The following is an 18,465-nucleotide window of genomic DNA, read 5'->3' on the forward strand; positions in this document are numbered from 1 at the left end:
TATTTCTAAGTTTATAAGTCATTTACCCAAATAGATTTTTTAACAGATACAAACTTTAAAGCTGTGCATGAGCCCAGAAGCTTTGATCCAAACCATTGCACTGTAGCTCTGGGTTTTTCTCTCGAACTTGGCTGCATCCGTGTTCCCATCAGGTTCCTGTCCTTGCTAGAGAAAAACATCTCTAATGCATAATGCTGACACCATGTTTTATGTCAGTGGATCTGTGCATGAAGGGCTTCCAAAGAGTTTGGTTTCTACAGTTTTACTATATTTTTTTTAAGTATGAAAGTGAGAGGAGAAAGGATTGGTTTTTAAAGACTGTTTTCCGGATCCTATTGTCTTAATGTCCCTTCTTCCTTCCTCATACTTTTTCCCTTTTAAGTCTTTTGTCTTTAAGTGCATATTACTTGTTTACCTTATGTAAGGTCTTTCCTTTCTCCTTTACTTCAAGCCAGGTTTACCTGTTTGTTTTTCGCTTTCTTCACTTATGTCTATATTCATTCCTTCAGTCCCTCCTGTCCTTTTTCCTTCATTTTTTCCCCACCCTTTCATTCCCTTCTTTGCATAGATAAATTATTTAAAGCCCGTTTAACATTAACCATTTATTTATAGCTGATTTTACTATTTATTGGAATAAATAAACTGGCAGGAGGCTGGAGATCTACAAAAGTTACGGGAAATTTCCCAGAAAAAAATAAAATAAAATGTGTGCACTCCGAAATTTATTTCATGAAACAAAAAACACTGTTAAGACTTGAATCGACAGAAAATACCTCAGGACTCACGAGTGTGAGGACATCATGTATAGTCTCTTAAGAAGACAGTCCTTGAAAGAGGTCAAAGAGCTCGACGCTTCAGGTATGAAAGTATCTGAAGATCAACATGAGGCTTGTTTTCTTTAGAAAACATCTAAATGTTTCGCTCTGCTGAATGCGAGTACCAGCTGTAATGAAACCCTGCAATTTATTTTAAAACATCATCCATGAAGGTCAGTTTCTTCTGGCAGTTCCAGTGTCATCATTCCAGTTTATATTGACCTAAAAAAAAAAAACTATTGCATACTCCCAGCTCCCCAAAATGCTAACATCTGACCTACTTTTCTTTAGTAATAACAAACAAGATTGCTATAGCTTATGAACAAACTCATCTGATACATTCAGAGTCCATGAGGAAATATTCTCTCTTTTTGTAATAAAACAATATAAAATCTTTTTTACTTAAATATTTTCCCCCAATTGTGTTGTACCACAGTTCAAACTAAAACTGCTTCGGCCTGATGGTCTCTAAACAAAGGCGTCTCAGAGATAACATGCTCCCGTTCCTCAGGTAAAGGAAGAATACTAGCTCTTTAAATAAGCTAAAATGTAGTGTCCGATTCTACTTGTCAGTTTATGTCAAGTCCAACATGTCTGAAAAACAGATTCTGAAAAATACCTCTGGGTCAAGTGTAAAAATTGAGTGAGGCAGCAGCTCTAAGAGTCCTATAGGAGCGATAAGAAGCCATTATCTGTGGTGTCTTGCTGATCTGATCTGCTGCTTCTTGAGCTCTTGCTGGGGTTAGGAGTGGTCGAATACTTAGGGGGGTATCTGATGAAGAGGCGGTCCTCCTCCTTCTTAATCCATCTCAGAAGCTTGGTGATGGCAGTAATGGCACAGGTCTTTGTCACCAGAGGGCTAAAGCAGGTGTAGAGCTCAAATTTGCTTGTGACCTAAAAAGAAAACAAGACAAAACAGAATTTTTTTCCCAAGTAAGTTATCAGACTTGTTCAAATTAGTAGCATGAAACTGACCCATTGATGTAGATTAGGGATAAGTACAAACGTTCTCCTATTCATTAGTGCATTTAGCAGCCATGCCTTCAGATCGCATGATGCCAACTTTGCTGAGCTCTATTTGTTACCCAGATTTAATATTCTGCATCAGCCTAAAAAGCAAAAACCTTTGTCGTTTGTTCTCTAGTAGAGATGTGTTGATAGGACAGCAGCCCTCGGGGGCTGACTTTGGCAAGCCCTGAGTTAGATTTAGAGGCTCCACTGATATTTGTAGCTATCTACATGGAAATTACACACATATCTCCAAACCAACCAGCTTTACCTGAAACCATATGCTGGCTGATGATTGAGATTTAGACACAATTAATCCCAAGCCAATCTGAACTGGTTTTGAAATATATTAGGTGAGCTAATAATGAGCTCCTCAATGTATAAGTTTATTTGCAGGTTAAATGCATCTGGAAACGATATTATCTTGTCACTTACAATTCGTTATCAGACTAAGCTGTGGACACACTGGTATTCCTGTCTTCTTAAAGTTCCTATTTAGTCAATAATGGTACTTGTATTGTGCTTTTTATCATTAACTATTTTTTCTTATTTTATGTATGTATTTATTGGACCATGAGTCCAGAATATAGTTTTATCAGTCTTATCTATCCATCTCTGACCAACCTTTAGATCTAGCCACTGAGGGCAGGTGTCTTGCAGCTTTCACATCAGCTCCAAAGTCCTGAACAGGCACATGTGGCCTAAATCGGGTTAAATATGTAATGTTCTCTTACAACCTCCCTTGGGAGGAACACCTCCTAAGCGAGGCATCAAGAGGGCATCCGAAAAAGATGTATGAGCCACCTCAGCTGACTCCTTTTGATGTGGAGGAGAAGCGTCCCTACTCTGAGCCTCTCCTGGATGACTGAGATCATCACTCTAAGGGAGAGAACAGCCACCCTACAGAGAAAGCTCATTTCAGCCGCTTGAATCCAGAATCTTGGTTTTTTGGTCATGATCCAGATTTCACGACCATAGGTGAAGGTAGGAGCGTAGACCGACCCATAAATTAAGAGCTTTGCCTGTTTTGCTCAGCTCTCTTATCCACAACAGATCGGTGCAGCGTCTGCATTATAGCAGCAGCAACGCCGATTCGTCTCCTGCTCCTTTTTCCTCTCATCTTTGAACAGAATCCCAAAATACTTGAACTCCTCCACCTGATGTAGGGGCTCTTCTCCAACCTGAAGGAGACAATGCACTTTTTCAGATCGAGAACCATGGCCTCGGACTGCGAGGAGCTTATTCTCATCCCGGCCGGAACCGCCCCAGTGCATGCTTTAGGTCTTTTAATTTTAGCATAAATCATCTTATTTCATTGGCAAATTTTAATACTGCTCAAATCAAGGGAAAATACACATTTCAGGAAGAAAATTTTACGTTAACTTATAAGAGAAATATTTCAAGAAGTCTGATTTCCCTCCCTCAAATGAGCAAATTTTAGAACAAATGCTGGAGACGCTGAAAGATGCGAAAAAATGAGACTGAATTTAGGCCAATAAGCTGAGCTCAAATGAGCATGACGGCCACAGAAGGAGTGTTTTAACCGCGTTGACCTCATTATTTGCACATATCTATGTAATAAGACTATGGTGAAAATGTGGTCAGACCATTATCGACTCATGCTGAATGCGTCCAGGCAGGAGAGCACATCAGCTACCTTCTTCCCAACAGACAGAGCCAGCTCTGGAATCAGGGGTTTGCTGACTTTGTTCAGAGTTTTGTTTCGGTTTTTCTCACCCAATAAAAGTGGCTTTCAGGTGCAGCCTTGCTGATAAACAATTATTAGAGGGAGTGCATGTTCCTATCAGGCATTAAAAGCCCTTATTTTATGTAACATTTCTGCCAACTTCTTCAAATGTAATCAAAATAATCTATTTCTGTTGATCCTAATGACCAGAAATAGACAGACTTCATTAATTCGAAAAAAATACGCTGTTTGAAAAAGCAAAAACAAGGAAGCATGTTAGAACTGTTTAGAGCACATGCATCCATCTTTTAAAGCTCGTATTTAATGCCTGACAATAATGAGGCTGTAACCCCAACTATGAGCTCCTTACCCAGGCTAGCAGAGTTTCCCTCTCAGCGACATGGTAGATGAGCTTGAGGGGTCGTGAGGTGCTGTGGATGCGGCTGTGCATGTATCGATACAGATCCAGGAGCCGCATTTTCTCCTCCTCGCTGCTGTATGGAGCCTCCATCTCTGGACTACAATCAGGTTAAACACACAGAGTCACAAGCAGCTGTCAGACAATAACTGCAGAGCAATAAGTCAAAGTCACATCTACACACACATACCTGGTGAACTGGGTGAGCTGGCGGTAGTTGTCTGGCACGTCGAAGGGCTTGTACATGAAGTGCCTGAGGTCTGAGACGCCAACCTGACTCACGCTGTACGACTGAGCTTTGGCAATGAGGCTGAGGGAGTTCTGAGCCAACATGGCCTCCTCGATTTTCCTCTTGCACTCAGCTACGGAGTAAAAGGCCTCCTTGTCTGTGGAGAGCAGCAGCAAACAAACCGTACAGTCCGGGGGGTCCAGGTAGGAGATGTATGCATAAAAATAGCAGTCAGGGTTAAAGAGGGGCAGGCAGATCGGAGTCCAGATCTCCCCAGCTTGAAAAGCAGAAGAAGCTCCGATGAGGTTCAGCAGCAGGTGGACATCGGCCGGCGCCAGCCTCGCATCCTCGATCACGGTTTTCTCCTGGACGATGGTTAGCAGCTGGTTTTTAGCAATCAGGATGGAGAAAACCAGATTGGGGGTGATAGCTTTCTGCAGGATCTGGCTGAGAGAATCCCTGAGAGAGGAAGCAAGAGGCAAGCAATGCACTGCTGCAAGCAGAAAGCTGGGGTCTGAATCTACCAGGTTCAGCAGACCGTCCAGGATCTTCTCTGAGCCTGCGAGGAGTCGCCTCAGGTCGTAGTTCTTCTTGTGCTCAAAGATGCGCGTTATGCTGGCCTGGGTCAGCATGCTGATGATCTGGTAATATACGTAGAGGAGTTCTTCACGCAGCTGCTGCTCAGACTGACGACTGCTGGAGACGCACACCAGAACCAGAGGCCCCTTCTGTAGGAACACCACCGTGTTCTCCTCTGATGGAACACAAACACAATAAAGGTAAAGAGGGTTAAAAAAAAAAAAAAAAAAGAATCCTAAAAGCAACAAGTGCAACAAGGACTTTGACATAACATTTAGTCAATAACTATAAACCTGAGTTCATTTTATTTTTTTGTACAAAGATATATATAAATTCAAGATGGAGGGCAGATGAACGGTTTTCAAAAACAATCTCAGATTTGACATTTGCTTCTTTAGCACACAAAACTCCTATTTAAAAATACTTTTAAATAGATTTTAAAAGCATTTCTTATGTGTATTAATCTCCAACTATAGCTGCTGTATTTTTTTCCTCATCTTCTGGTACCGACCCTAAATATAATGCTACGATATACAAGGCTAAAATGTAAAGATCTGGATGTCCCTCCATATCGACACATCACTAAATGTAAAATTCTCTACAGACTGAGGGAAATCAAACGATAACACAAATGCAGTTAGCTGATAAAATTAGCTGAGTTTACCCTGAGAGTCAGTGGGCTCACCTGAATAAACTGAGCGGATGATGTTATCCCCGCTTTGAACAAAAGACACCAGCGCCATCATGACCCCCATGGTTGAAGAAAGAGCCTCTTCGCTGCCATATCGGGAATAAATGGGCTTTCCAGCCTCACTCAGAACAAAAACATGCTTCCTGTGTCGCCGCCAGCTGTCGGCAGTGACATCCTCATCACGGTGAGACGTAAACGAAGGAGATTCCTGAATCCCCGTCTCAAGTAAAGGAGATGATCTCCCTTTTACGCCTATGCCTTGTTCTTCTAGCTTGGCCTTGGCCAGCATTGTAACAACAAACTCCCCAGAGTCGCTCTGAGCGTTGTTGATGGCAGCATCCTCAGTGGCTCGCTCAGCTGGGTGGGCCGCCAGGTTGGTCTGACACTCTGAGTACTGTGTCCCGGAATCTGTTCCAGGGTTGGGCGGAGGCCCTTCGTCCAGACCAGAATCCTCCACTGAAGCATCAGACGGCTGCAAAGTTGCATGCTCACTTCTGTTAACGCTGCTGCAAGCATTGGTTGCCACTTGATCAGGAAACATGTGGTTCCCCAAGAGACAGAGAGAAGTGGCAAGGGTGTCTGCTATGGTGAAAGCAAAACTGAATTAGTTATGAAATAAACATTGTTGACCAAATAATAATGGGATCATTCCCAGCCAAGAATAATAAAGGCAACAGGAAATACAAGTAAAAAAAAAAAAAAAAATGTTATTTTCAAGAATCTCACAAAAATCTTCATCTGGAGAGTTAAAGCTTCACAGAAGCTAGTTTTGTTTTAACTACCTTTAAAGCATTAACTGGCTGATGTTTAAAGAAAGATTTTTTTTTTTTACTTTTTCTCTGCTTTTGCAAATGGAAGATCGAAGCGGCTCTATGTCATTTTACTCACATCTGACTATTAAACATCTACCATTAAAATAATGATCTTAGTGTTCAGGAAGTAAAAATTACAGCTTTTATTTTTTTAATCTAGGTAAAGTAAAATCGTTTTGTAATTTGTAGTGAATTTCCTTTTGGATCAACCTCTCATAGAATAATGTGATATTTCAACCTTTCAGAGTTAGTCAGCACAGGAACTGTGAAATAATCAAAATAAATGCTAAATATTCTATACATAAAGTCAACTTTTTCTCCCCCCCTTTTGTTTACATCTAATATTATTTTGCAAGGATGAAATAATTTAAACAATTTTGACATTTGTGCTACTGTTATATGACTTCTTATGATTAAATAGCTTGTTTATATTCAAAGCTTTTTTTTTCACTTTAAATTAATTTAACTTTATTGATCTAATGTGGGAGAAATTCACCTCTGCATTAAACCCATCCCCTTGGGAAGCTGTGGGCTGCCATCATGGGGTGCACGGGGAGTATTGGATTAAGTTGGGGTTAAGGGAGACCCACAGTGGCAGTCTGTCGGAGTGGGACTCAGGATTCCAAGCTCTATGCCCTTCCCACTAGACTTCCACTCCCCTCTAAAGAATACCATAGAGTAAAACGTAGTACTGGTTTGAAAAAACTGGTTTTAAATGACCTGTCCACAAATTTTACAAAAAAAATATCCATCTAATTCTGCCAATTTAGATATCTATGTCGAAACCTGAAGTAATACTTTCCTTTAATGTCACTTCTAATGTGATTTAAAATCACGGTCACTTCCATTACAAATTTTATCTTTTTATCTTCTTCCTTTTATCTTTGCATAAAAAATATGTTAAGGTTAATCTGGAGTTTAGATTATATTTTTCACAGGATTTTGTAATTCTAAATCTAAAACTGTAGTCCAGCCTTTTTTCTCTCTCTTTGCTCTCTGTGTGGTGCTTCTCCCCCATGTTAATGTCAAGCTGCTGAAATTTGAATTTCCCTTAAAGTAAAGTCATATTTACCAGGTGGGTTGCTCTCTGTTGGAGGGTCAGATGTCTCCTCTGCCTGCCCCTCTGTGTCTTTATGATGGTCTACCTCCATGATACCATCCCAGTCCCTAGAAAACAAAGGAATCCACATTCAGCTTCATTAATAAAGCACTGAGGTGTGATAACCTCATGAATAAATGTACTAATCAATGAGGTGACCTAAAATCAGGAGAGAGTGAACACCTTAAAGACAGCAAACAGACGCAGAGTCCAATCTGATTACAGCTTCAGCAGCAAATACAGTGTTACTCACCAGCAGAGGACGGTTATTAAAAAGAGTTTATTTTAAAATAAGTTTCCAAACAAACATAGCTGCCGGTTAATGCAGTTTTCCTTTATAAAATAAAACTCTCTGGCGGTGAATACGGACACAGCAAATGCTCACTATAGAGGCGAAGCTAACAGAAGCTAACAAGGCGAAACACAAACAGATGGATTTCATGGCCTCGGCTTCAACCAACTCTCTTTCTTAAATTTGACAAATAAACACAAACGACAAAACTTACGTTTGTAAAATGTCCAAACGTTGACTTTAAAAAAATACAAAGCACTACAATAACTTCACTGTGCAGCACGGTTGCAAATGGGCTGACAGGATGAGAAGCCGAAAACAAATCTTGCTCTTACAGCGGCGAACTTCCGGAGTCGACGATGACGTAGTTCACGTAGCCAATAAGAATGCTGGTAGGAGCGGTTAAGCCCCGCCTATAAAATCTTAAAATCAGAGGTACCGGTACTCAAAAACCTAACCACAGAGAGATGATAGTGATAATTATAGGATGGGTAGAGGAAGTAAGACCAGACAGTCATTTGTATTTTATATTCTGTAGCAATTCTTCATTGTATTTTAAAAAAATATTTACCCATTAATATTCAATTCAAGTTTGTTTATTTATATAGCGCCAATTCACAACACGTCATATCAAGGTATTTTACAGTTAACCAGCCCATACAGTCAAATTGATTAAAAGTTTTCTATCTAAGGAAAACAAGTTGATTGCATCGACTCATTGACTTGAAGGCAATCTCTCACACTAAGCATGATTGTAGCGACAGTGGAGAGCAAAAACTCTCTTTTAACAGGAAGAAACCTCCAGCAGAACCAGGCTCAGTGAGAGCGGCCATCTGCCGAGGCCGACTGGGGTTCATGGAGACAGAAGCAGAGATATAAAAAGCAGCTGTAAAAGGCGTCCCAGTCCAAGAAACACACAGCCAGGCAGGCGAGCTCTGAACCAACTCCCATGTCAGAGGATGAAGAGAGCACATCCAGCCAGTCACAGTCAGAGAATTAGGACACTGGAAAAACAGGCCGATCTCCAACATCTATAAACAACAGTATTGATGGCAGCAGCACAGCTGATATTTCTCTCCAGGGTGGAGTCACAGCCAAACAGGGACAGATGAAGCTACTATGAGAAAAGGCAGAGAGAGCATAAAGTTAGACATTGAACTAACAGATTCTGTACAGTTGAAGAATAGAGATAGAATGAAGCAGAATGATTAAAAAGGGGTCCCTATGTCCTCCTTAAAATGTCATTTAAATCAATAGTGAGGAAAAAAATAATGCAAATCAGGAATCGAGACACTTTCCCACATTCAAAACACATGACAAAAACACTGGGCCATCAATGAATCAATGATAAAGTAAGAGCTTTATAACATATAAGAAAATTCAAGTATTTAGTGTGAATTAGAATCATTACTAAGAAAAGACATTAGATTCAACACCACATCATCATTGGTAATGTTCATATTAAACGACCAGGGACAAAAAAACATGTACTGGATAGTACCTGCTGTAACTTTTAAATTTCTCTAGAATTTGTTGTGAAAGGGCTTTCAAAATAAACAGTGTATTGATAACAGGTTGTTCATTTCAAAAGATAGTTCCTTTCAGTAATTTAGTGGAATTAGTGCATTAGCTTTCTCTACTTCAGGCGTGGCTTAAAAACAGGAAATGCAACATTGTTGGATCCCATCCCAGGCACTCAGGCCACAGTCCAGACCAGTTGTTCACAAACTCTTGAACAGGCTCTGCTTCTCAGTTCTCTCCATGCTGTGCTTATCCCTGTTGCTTGTGTAGGTTGTTCTAAGACTTTTTCCGTCCCCTAAATCTTTCTCTCATATGCTTTGATATTTTATTATAAAAAATCCCATTTTATTGATCTTGCAGTCTAACGTGATTTTATGTTTTATCTGGTGCAAGTCATAGTAAAATTACAATTAAATATGTTAAGATACATTTGATAATGAATTTGAAGAAAATCAGCAAAAACAGCAGACATAAGAGACTGGAACATAAGAGACACTTTGCGTTGCGTGTAATGAATCTACGTATAAATCAGTTTCACTTTTTGAATTACTGAAATAAATTAAATTTAAGTAATATTCTATTTCACTGTGATGCTGGGACTACTAGACCATTCATTTACAGTTCAACCATCTGTCCAGTAGGTGGCATCTTTAGGGTTGTTGCCAACCGCCGAATAAGAGCAGAAACAGAAGATCGTCTTTCCAGTAGATGGCGGTAATACGCATCAATAAGTTGCTTGCAAACAGCTATAAAAACAAGAAGAAGAAGGAAAAAAAAAAAAAAAAAAAAAAAAAGGAGGAAGAGCAGTAGAACGGTCCCGCACCTTAAGAGACCGAAATGATAGAAAGAATACAAGATTTATTAACTTTAATATTATAATTAAAAATCATTTGGGGGGGGTATATATATATATATATATATATATATATATATATATATATATATATATATATATATATATATATATATATATATATATATATATATATGAGAGAGAGAGAGAGAGAGAGAGAGAGAGAGAGAGAGAGAGAGAGAGCATCCCAATCCACACTCCATTCCAGTAGATGGCGGTAATACGCATCAATAAGTTGCTTGTAAACCGCTATAAAAACAAGAAGAAGAGGGGGAAAAAAAGAAGAAGAACAGCAGTAGAATGGTCCCGTATGTAAACAGTGAAGGCATCATACCTTGCAGAAGCAAAGGGGTGTTATGAAAGTGACTAAACCAGCAGCTGGCATATTCCGTCCCAGCGTTAACCGTTGAAGCGGACAGCATGGATGAGTCGTGGGATTTTGAGTTTCTGTCCCGCATCGCTGACAGCTGCCTATCGTTCCTCTCCGAGTTTGTGGACGATTGGCTCGCCAACGACATGAGGGTCTCCATCTTTAAAATCCTTTTCAGTTGGCTGGTTTTTAGCCTCATCGCGATTCATTTTGCATGGAAGGTCTACGGGAACACAGTTAACGACATGTATTACCGACAAGGTGGGTGTGTTTCGTTCCGCACAGGGATATTATGTTTTGTAAAAACCAAGCTAGCCCTGTTAGCATATACTCTGTTTACATTCAGGGAGCGGACAGAACGGAGGAACCCCGGAGGCTGCTCCTCACCTCAGTGGATGGTGGGTGTTTGATGTCAACGTTACACGACTGTCTTCTCTCATTTCTTTTAGTTTAATAAGTCAAACGATTAGGTTTGTTTCCAAAGTGACAGCCCGCTTTAATGTCATCGTCATGGTTTTTTATTGATGTTTTGTATTTTTCTGTTATCTTGCAGGGAGAGTAAAACAGGAGACAATCTGAAGAGCCATCGGGATTAGAGGAATACTCCTTTTTAAATTATGGGCTGGACATTTTAGCTTTTGAGAAACTGAATGAACAGTTTTGATCATTTGTAGATATAAACATCAGGTTTCTAGCACACACACACACATATATACGTATGTGTGTTTATCTGGTGAAGTTGTGAATTATGCAATTAAAATAGTCAACCGGTTTGCAAAATAAACTTTAAATTGAAAAAAGAAAGATGTGCTGTTTATACTTTTCAGCATAACCCAAAACAGTAGAAAGTTTAAATCACGAGTTTCAGACATTTTTTTTCTAATAAGGCTTTTGTAGCTACTGGTCCTTTTAGCATATTGTGATCAAATTCATTGATGCACCCCAGACCATCACTGACTTTGGGTACTTGACACTGGACCTCTGGCATTTTGGCATTTCCTTCTCCCCAGTCTTCCTCCACACTCTGGCATCTTGATTTCCAAATTACATGCAAAATTTGCTTTCATCCCCCCCCCCCCCCCCCCCCCCCCCCCAAAAAAAAAAAATAAATCAATCTAAGAGTAGTCTGTGTTTATTTGCAAGCTGACAGCAAGATGGTAGATTTAATTAATGAATGTAATTTGACATTAAATTTAGAAAGTGAACTTCATCAGATATGAATAAAAAAGAAAATCTTGAAGCAAAGTCTCATATGGTACCAATTTTTATTTGAAAGAAATGTATCTGTTAGATCCTATTTTAGGATTAATAGTCAAGGTTAGAATATTTTTACAAAATTTGTTGTTATCAATTATAGTATAATTATCAAATTAATTTATTAAAACTGGAAATAGATGCACAATATATTTCATAAATATATTTATATATATATATATATATATAGATTCATTATTACTGTTCAATTACAGAACTGCCCGTTATTTTCCAAAATTACCATTAAATCCATGTAACTCCTCTCTAAACGTCTAATTAAAAAAATAGACTATATACTAACAGAAAGACTCTGTTAGTAGAAATAATCAGTAGAACCAGGCCCAGTGTGAGGACCCATCTGCTAAATCTGGTAATTTGTAAAAAAGAAAACCCTATAAAAACTTTTTAATGCATATGAATAAAAAAAAAAACTGACATGATGATCCACTGGTTTTTGTCACAATGGTTTGTTTTGGTTTTAACTTATTTTGATGGGGATGGCTGGGATAAGCAGCACATGTACATCCATGACATTAGTACAGGTCAGGCCAGGTACCAGTAGACGCTGTGCGCCTGAGAGACGAGAAAAAAAAGTGTAAGAGTCATTGTTACTGAGGAAGCTGTCAACGTCTAACCCCTGTGCATGTGCTTCATCATACAGCCCCCCATCAGTTATGGCTCCTGCAGCCTCTGTTGGTCCATCCTGACCATCGGTGCCACCGCTCAGAAACACGGGCCCCTGAGGGGGGAGCTTCAGGCCTCTCATTTCCAGTGCCACTCTTAGAGCCAATTCCTGGTTCCGCCCACCTCGCCCTTTTCCTGTCAACTCCACAGTGGGTTCTCCTCCAGCTAACAGACATGTGGCGCCCCAACCTTCAGTTCGCCCTTCGTCCATCACCTGCATGGTCCGGCACAGATCCCAGCTCTCCACGCCCACGTCGGGCCCCAGCCTCAGCACATCAGCCGCGATCTCTGGAGGCGGCTCCTCATAGGAACAGGCGAAGCGAGCCAGAAGGCCGTACATTCTGGAGACCATCCTCACATCTCCACAGACTCCTGGTGAGAGCACAACAGGACGGAAACCTAGCTCTCGAGCACGCCTGCCGGCACATGTTAGTGCAAGAGTATTGGAGCCAATCACAACGTTTAGAGCCTTTTCAGATGAATCGACGTCCCCCGTGTTCTCTTTCCAGCGGGGACCCTGTCTGGCAAGCACTTCCTTTACTGATGCTGGAATAGAGTTGTGCAGCTTGTATTGTTCAAGGATAGATAACAATTCCTCTGGCCACACCTCACATGCCACTGTTGGGCCACTTGCTATCAAATCAAGCGGGTCCCCAATCACATCAGACAGTGTGAGTGAAACCACCTTTGGTAAAACAATTAGAAGATCACTAATTAGAAATATGCTCTTTTTCCAATAAAAATATATATTTTGAAATACCTGCTGGGAGTTACCTGTGCAGGGTGAGCATGGTGTGCAAGCCCTCCACCTTTCAACAAAGAGAGGGATCGACGTACTTTGTTCAGCTCTTGGATGGTGGCACCAGCGGCAGCAAGTCTGCGGGTGACATCAAGCTTCTCTTGAAGCGAGATTGGAGGAATTGGTGCTGGTAAGAGTGCAGAGCCTCCACCTTGACAGAAACAAACCTGCTGTGAAACCCTAACAATCTGATGTGACTATTAAGAGAAATGCACATGCTTTTACCTGATATTAATACAAGCAGCAAATCTTTTTCGGTCAGTTCACTGGCTAACTGTTTGATCCGTTCAGCTGCTCTCACAGAGTCATCATCAGGTAGGTTGTTTTTGGCTCCTTCCATGACTTTGATCCGGCTGTCTTCCTTCAGCAACAGATGGCTGCAATCGATACAAAGAATAACATGTAGAATAACATTCTTATCCATATTTTAGGTTACTTTGGGTATTCAGACTAGCACTAATTTATTAACGTGCCACTAATAATTGTAAAGTGAAAGAAAACTGTATACTTAATTTAAAAATGTAGTTAAATGTCATCCCTAAAAGGATTTCTTCCAAGGTTGCCCTGTGATGCACTCTAAGGGCCGTTCTAACAATATAAGATCCCAGGTTTGGAGTGTCCCACACGTAGGTTCCTCTCCAACCAAACCTCGAATCGAATCGTTAAGCAGGTTACCTTCCAGGATTGCTCCTTTAGCCTCATCTATTTTTCTATAAGAAGCTAATTTCATCTATGCACTCTGACCAGCCTTCCTGTCCCTCATAGCATAAGGATGTCCACACCAAGTTTCACTGTGGGTGGTGTGTTCAAAATGTTGGTCAGTGTTAGTTTTCCATCATTAAGGCTTTATAAATAGTTTGATTTCAGTGTTATCTGCCCAGAGCACCTTTTCATACATTTTCACTGCTTTCCTTACATGGTGTCTACATGTTTTGTTTTTTTTGCCTAACAATCTATTTTCTATCCCTAATCCCTAATTTTCTATTATCTTCTTAACGTTTTTCTATGAAGATCAGATTTGTAGAGTTCACAACTAGCAGTTATTCTCTCACATGAACAGGGGATTTTTTTTTCAGGTCATGTGGCCTCTACAGAAAGGTCAAAGTAAATAATCAGAGTTAAAAGTTTATTACTCAAGTAAAAGTTGAAATCATACTGTTTAAAAACACTTGTAGAAGTTAAAGTATCAACTTAAGCTTTTTATTTAAGTAAAAGTGTAAAAGTACTATTTTTAAAATGACTTAAAGTATTAAAGTAAAAGTAATAAAATACTTTTTTTTTTAGAATGCTTTACTGCACTACCCTATTAAAGGAACATTTTTCTACAATTCTGGATGATAACTTTTCTTTTTCTAAGTTTTATAACTAATGGCAACGGTGTCAATTTTAACTTTGTATTTTCTTGAAAAATATTTATTTTGGTATGAGGCGAACAAGTTGGCGCATTACCGAGTCAAACCACGAAGAAATTAATTGTGTGGATGAAACAAATGGTGAGACCATGGTCTTGAGCCGGTAAAGGTTAGAGTGCCTTATCCAGGTTGGGGAGGATGTACTGCCCCTAATGGAGAAGTTTAAGTATTTTGGGGTCTTTTTCACGAATGAGAGGAAGATGGAGCAGGAGATCGATAGGCGGATTGGTGCAGCGTCTGCTGTGAAGCGTGCGCTGTACCGGTCTGTTGTGGTGAAGAGAGAGCTGAGCCAAAAAGCAAAGCTCTCGTTTTAGCGGTTGATCTACATTCCTACCCTCATCTATGGTCATGAGCTTTGGGTCATGCCTGAAAGAATGAGATCCCGGATACAAGCGGCTGAAATTCGTTTTTTCCGTAGTGTGCCTGGGCTCTCCCTTAGCTGCTCCTCCACATAGAGGTAAGCCAGTTTGAGGTGACTTGGGCATCTGATTAGGATGCCCCCTGGACGTCTCCCTGGTGAGTTGTTCCAGGCACGTCCCACCAGGAGGAGGCCCAGGGGAAGACCCAGGACACGCTGGAGGGACTGTGTTTCTCGGCTGGCCTGGGAACGCCTTGGGATTCCCCTGGAGGAGCTGGCCCAATTGGCTGGGGAGAGGGACGTCTGGGCCTCCCTACTGAAGCTGCAACCCCCGCGACCCGACCCCGGATAAGTGGAAGAAGATGGATGGATGGATGGATGGATGGATGGATGGATGGATGATGAAACAAATTATTTTGATGGGTTTAACATTTTTTTCAAATATCAACAGGCCATAAGAAAAATGAGCTTTAATGAAAAAAAACTAACAAGTCTATTTTTCAAATGTAAGGAGTATAAGTATAAAGTTGCCTAAAAATAATTATTCCAGTAAAGTATAGATGGCCAAAATTTCTACTTAAAGGTATAGTGGAGGATTTTTCGCAAATTTTTGAAAAGACCCCCCCCCCTCTCGACTTCAGGAGCTCCCGAGATGGATCGTCTATTAAGCGTGCAAGAGCGTGCACAGCCCATTTCTCCTCATGCACGCTCCGTTTAAACGTTGCTGTTTGCATCGCTCATATAAGCTTACTTTCCAAGAGAAGATTTGCAATTTTTCCACTATGTCAGGTTCACCACCAGTGAGAGATAATAGGGACGAGCACGTAGGACGGCCTTACATAAACTTCACTAGAATGATTGACAATTAGGAGGACCACTTATTTTGATGATCCACCTGGAAAAAGATCTTCCTCCACTATACCTTTAAGTGAGGTAATAAAGTATTTGTACTTTGTTACTCTACTCTGCAAATAATGCTGGCATGAGATGACACAGGAGTGGACATTATTCACTTAGTATGTGACATAGACAAGATCCCAACCAGCTGGATGGATTTTATTTGAGTGGCTGTAATGTTGCAAAGTATAAAATACACAAACTAGTAAGAATACTTCTGCGGGGCTCTGTTAATTGTACACGATCCGCTTACCTTTTTCCATGCTGCTTCAGTGTCTGCTGTATCCCATGCGGCACGCTGATGACTCCTTTGACAATATGATCGCCCAGAATCCTCTCTACCTCTGCAGCCATTCCCAGAACCGCTTTCCCGAAGCCCACCAGGTGCAGGTTGTGCCTTAATGTGAAAGTGCGTCCGTCAATAATGACGGAGTCTTCCTTGCGTTCTATGCTCTGCCTGACCACATGGTCTGGCTGCACAGCTTCCACCGCAACTCGGAAGATTTCCCGTGCCCGAGAGTCCAGGGACATTTTACGAAAGGTGGGTTTCCCTCTGCCCAAGACGGCCAGAAAAGGCTGGGGCTTGAACAAGGAAAGGATGCGGGCCATTGACACCTCTGTGGAATCAATCCATTAAGATGTGTAGAGTAAGAGAAGCATGTTAATTACATTATATATGAATAATTTAGGGATGATACTGTCAGAATGATATGTGCATTAAAAATATCAGATGTTTTATATTCAAAATCATGCATACATACCAAATGTAAGCCAATTTTAATAATGGAGGGCCATTGTAAAATATATATGTCTTAAAAATGATCAGTTTTTGTACACATTACCACACTTTGAAAGAGCTCCAGATGTAAGACAATTTGACAATAAATTCCCAGAGATTTTTGGCATAGTTTAACCAAACCCTCACCCTGTAGCTTCAAAAGCCTTTTGAGTTCAAATCTGCAACAGGCTAAGTCTACTTAAACTGATAGAAAAATCATTTTATATACTCCATCTAGATATTTAGTTTTTAATGTTAAAGACCAAATTATACATTTACTATTATTAGTTTGATTTATGTTCAAATTAACAAAAGTTAGATGTTATCGTTTGTAGTTAATATCAAAATTCCGCTTCTATCTGTCACTTCAAGTCTGTTTCGAAGGCTGCCTACCTGTGTGGGCTGTGTACGGCGATTAAAGCCTGCAGATTTCTGTGGCAGCCTGTTGTGTGTGTTCCAGATCCGCAGTTCAGCAAAAATGTAACCAAACTGTGACTGGAGTTGTTTAAACTACGTTTAATGATTGATTTGAGATATCACTGCCCATGTGAACATGCATTTCAGCTGTCCTTTTAACCTCTTCTCTACACTACCAAAAAAAAAAATCTTTTATTCACATTAAATTAAATACACATTTTTATAATAAAAATATTCTCAGTGTGTTATTCATTTTAAATCTTTTTTTTTTTTTTATCGATAGTAAGCTAAGAAAATACATTTAAAAAACTTGATTATGAGTTGAATGGTTGCTGGTGCCAGACAGGCTTGTCTGAGTAGAACCGATGACCTACTGGGATCTTCATGAACAATAGAGTAGAGGAGCTTTACAGAATGCCTTTCCTGAGCACTACATGTTGAAACTGGTGCTTTAGTTAAAAGGAAAGGATGCGGGTCATTGACACCTCTGTGGAATCAATCCATTAAGATGTGTGGAGTGAAATAATCATGTAAATTACATAATATATGAATAATTTAGGGATGATACTGGCAGAATGATATGTGCACTTATGCCAACTAAAAAAAAACAAGAACAAAAAAAAAAAACAGGAAACTGGTGCTTTAGTTACTAGAATTGGAGAGGCTGCAGGCTACATGTGTTGCAGTGGCAGGTGGTAATGGCATTTCCAGTGTCAGCTGTCCCAGGTATGCTGGTACTACTTAATATTGCAAAAAAATAAACTTGACTCTTTTGCATATTTAGTCTCAAATTCAGTTGCAACAATCAGGCAGTCATCACAGTTTGTATCAAATGCCCTGGCTGGTGGTGGTGGTGCAGTAGTGTGGGATATAACTGTGTGAACATCATAACCCCCAGTGCAAATGACCATGTCCATCCTTTTATCACAGAAGAGAACACATCTCATGAGGGTTACTTCCACTAGGATAATGCATCTTGTCAAGTTTGAGGTTGTCAGTTGTCAGTGAGTCTTTATCATAAATACAGATCAGGCATATTATTACATAATAGTGGTCACAATCACTACAAATTAAACAAAATCTAGATATCTCAGCTATTGTTATTCAAAACTAATATAATTATTTGTTAATTCAATTAATTTAGCAAAAAAAAAAAAAAAAAACACGAACAGCATAAAGTTATATTCGAAGACCATACCTTAGGCTTGGAGTTGCCTTTCTGTGGGGTCAAAAGTCATCCTGCAGCCTTCTTCATGTGTTTATTTTGCTGTGGCAGTAAATCTTAGAAGCGGCTGAGAATCAAATCTTTGCCAATTTTTTATGTGACAGAATGACTGGTATTTAACAAACACATATACTTCTATTCAAATAATGCAATGCTAAACATTAACATGCAGAGTTTAAGTTTATTTGATCGTTTGAATTTAAGCATTAGTGTTGTTTTTAAAGTACTGCGCAACTCTCGCGAGAGGTTGGAGGTTCACGGCTCTGC

General features: G+C 40.0%; 3 protein-coding genes across 6 annotated transcripts; 1 reads left to right on the plus strand and 2 right to left on the minus strand.

Annotated features, from left to right (window-relative positions):
• Window positions 1-705: 705 nt before the first annotated feature.
• On the minus strand, window positions 706-7,998 carry LOC119772755 (vacuolar fusion protein MON1 homolog B-like). Of its 3 annotated transcripts, XR_005279304.1 has the most exons (7): window positions 7,845-7,998; window positions 7,312-7,406; window positions 5,422-6,009; window positions 4,119-4,911; window positions 3,881-4,028; window positions 2,448-3,004; window positions 1,572-1,709 (listed from the first exon to the last, which is right to left on the minus strand). XR_005279304.1 is itself a non-coding variant. In XM_038269363.1 (6 exons), the coding sequence occupies exons 2-6, from the start codon at window positions 7,388-7,390 to the stop codon at window positions 1,482-1,484; spliced, it is 1,836 nt and encodes a 611-aa protein (XP_038125291.1). In that variant the 5' UTR covers window positions 7,391-7,406; window positions 7,845-7,998; the 3' UTR covers window positions 706-1,481. The 3 variants fall into 3 exon arrangements, 2 of the variants coding, with proteins under 2 accessions (XP_038125291.1, XP_038125292.1); XM_038269363.1 differs by lacking the exon at window positions 2,448-3,004 and having other exon boundaries at window positions 706-1,709; XM_038269364.1 differs by lacking the exon at window positions 2,448-3,004 and having other exon boundaries at window positions 1,482-1,709; window positions 5,422-6,006.
• Window positions 7,999-10,272: 2,274 nt separating this feature from the next.
• Window positions 10,273-11,086, plus strand: tcta (T cell leukemia translocation altered). The gene is made up of 3 exons (XM_038269370.1): window positions 10,273-10,635; window positions 10,721-10,772; window positions 10,928-11,086. The coding sequence occupies exons 1-3, from the start codon at window positions 10,425-10,427 to the stop codon at window positions 10,968-10,970; spliced, it is 306 nt and encodes a 101-aa protein (XP_038125298.1). The 5' UTR covers window positions 10,273-10,424; the 3' UTR covers window positions 10,971-11,086.
• Window positions 11,087-11,629: 543 nt separating this feature from the next.
• Window positions 11,630-18,442, minus strand: glyctk (glycerate kinase). 2 transcript variants are annotated; one of them, XM_038269365.1, is made up of 5 exons: window positions 18,172-18,442; window positions 16,032-16,395; window positions 13,337-13,488; window positions 13,087-13,262; window positions 11,630-12,997 (listed from the first exon to the last, which is right to left on the minus strand). In XM_038269365.1, exons 2-5 carry the CDS (start codon window positions 16,385-16,387, stop codon window positions 12,107-12,109), a joined length of 1,575 nt encoding a protein of 524 aa, XP_038125293.1. In that variant the 5' UTR covers window positions 16,388-16,395; window positions 18,172-18,442; the 3' UTR covers window positions 11,630-12,106. The 2 variants fall into 2 exon arrangements, with proteins under 2 accessions (XP_038125293.1, XP_038125295.1); XM_038269367.1 differs by lacking the exon at window positions 18,172-18,442 and adding an exon at window positions 16,950-17,056.
• Between the last annotated feature and the right edge of the window lie 23 nt (window positions 18,443-18,465).

This window comes from Cyprinodon tularosa, unplaced genomic scaffold (genome assembly GCF_016077235.1).
Source record: "Cyprinodon tularosa strain WSP-4 unplaced genomic scaffold, ASM1607723v1 ctg729, whole genome shotgun sequence".
Lineage (NCBI taxonomy): Eukaryota > Metazoa > Chordata > Actinopteri > Cyprinodontiformes > Cyprinodontidae > Cyprinodon > Cyprinodon tularosa.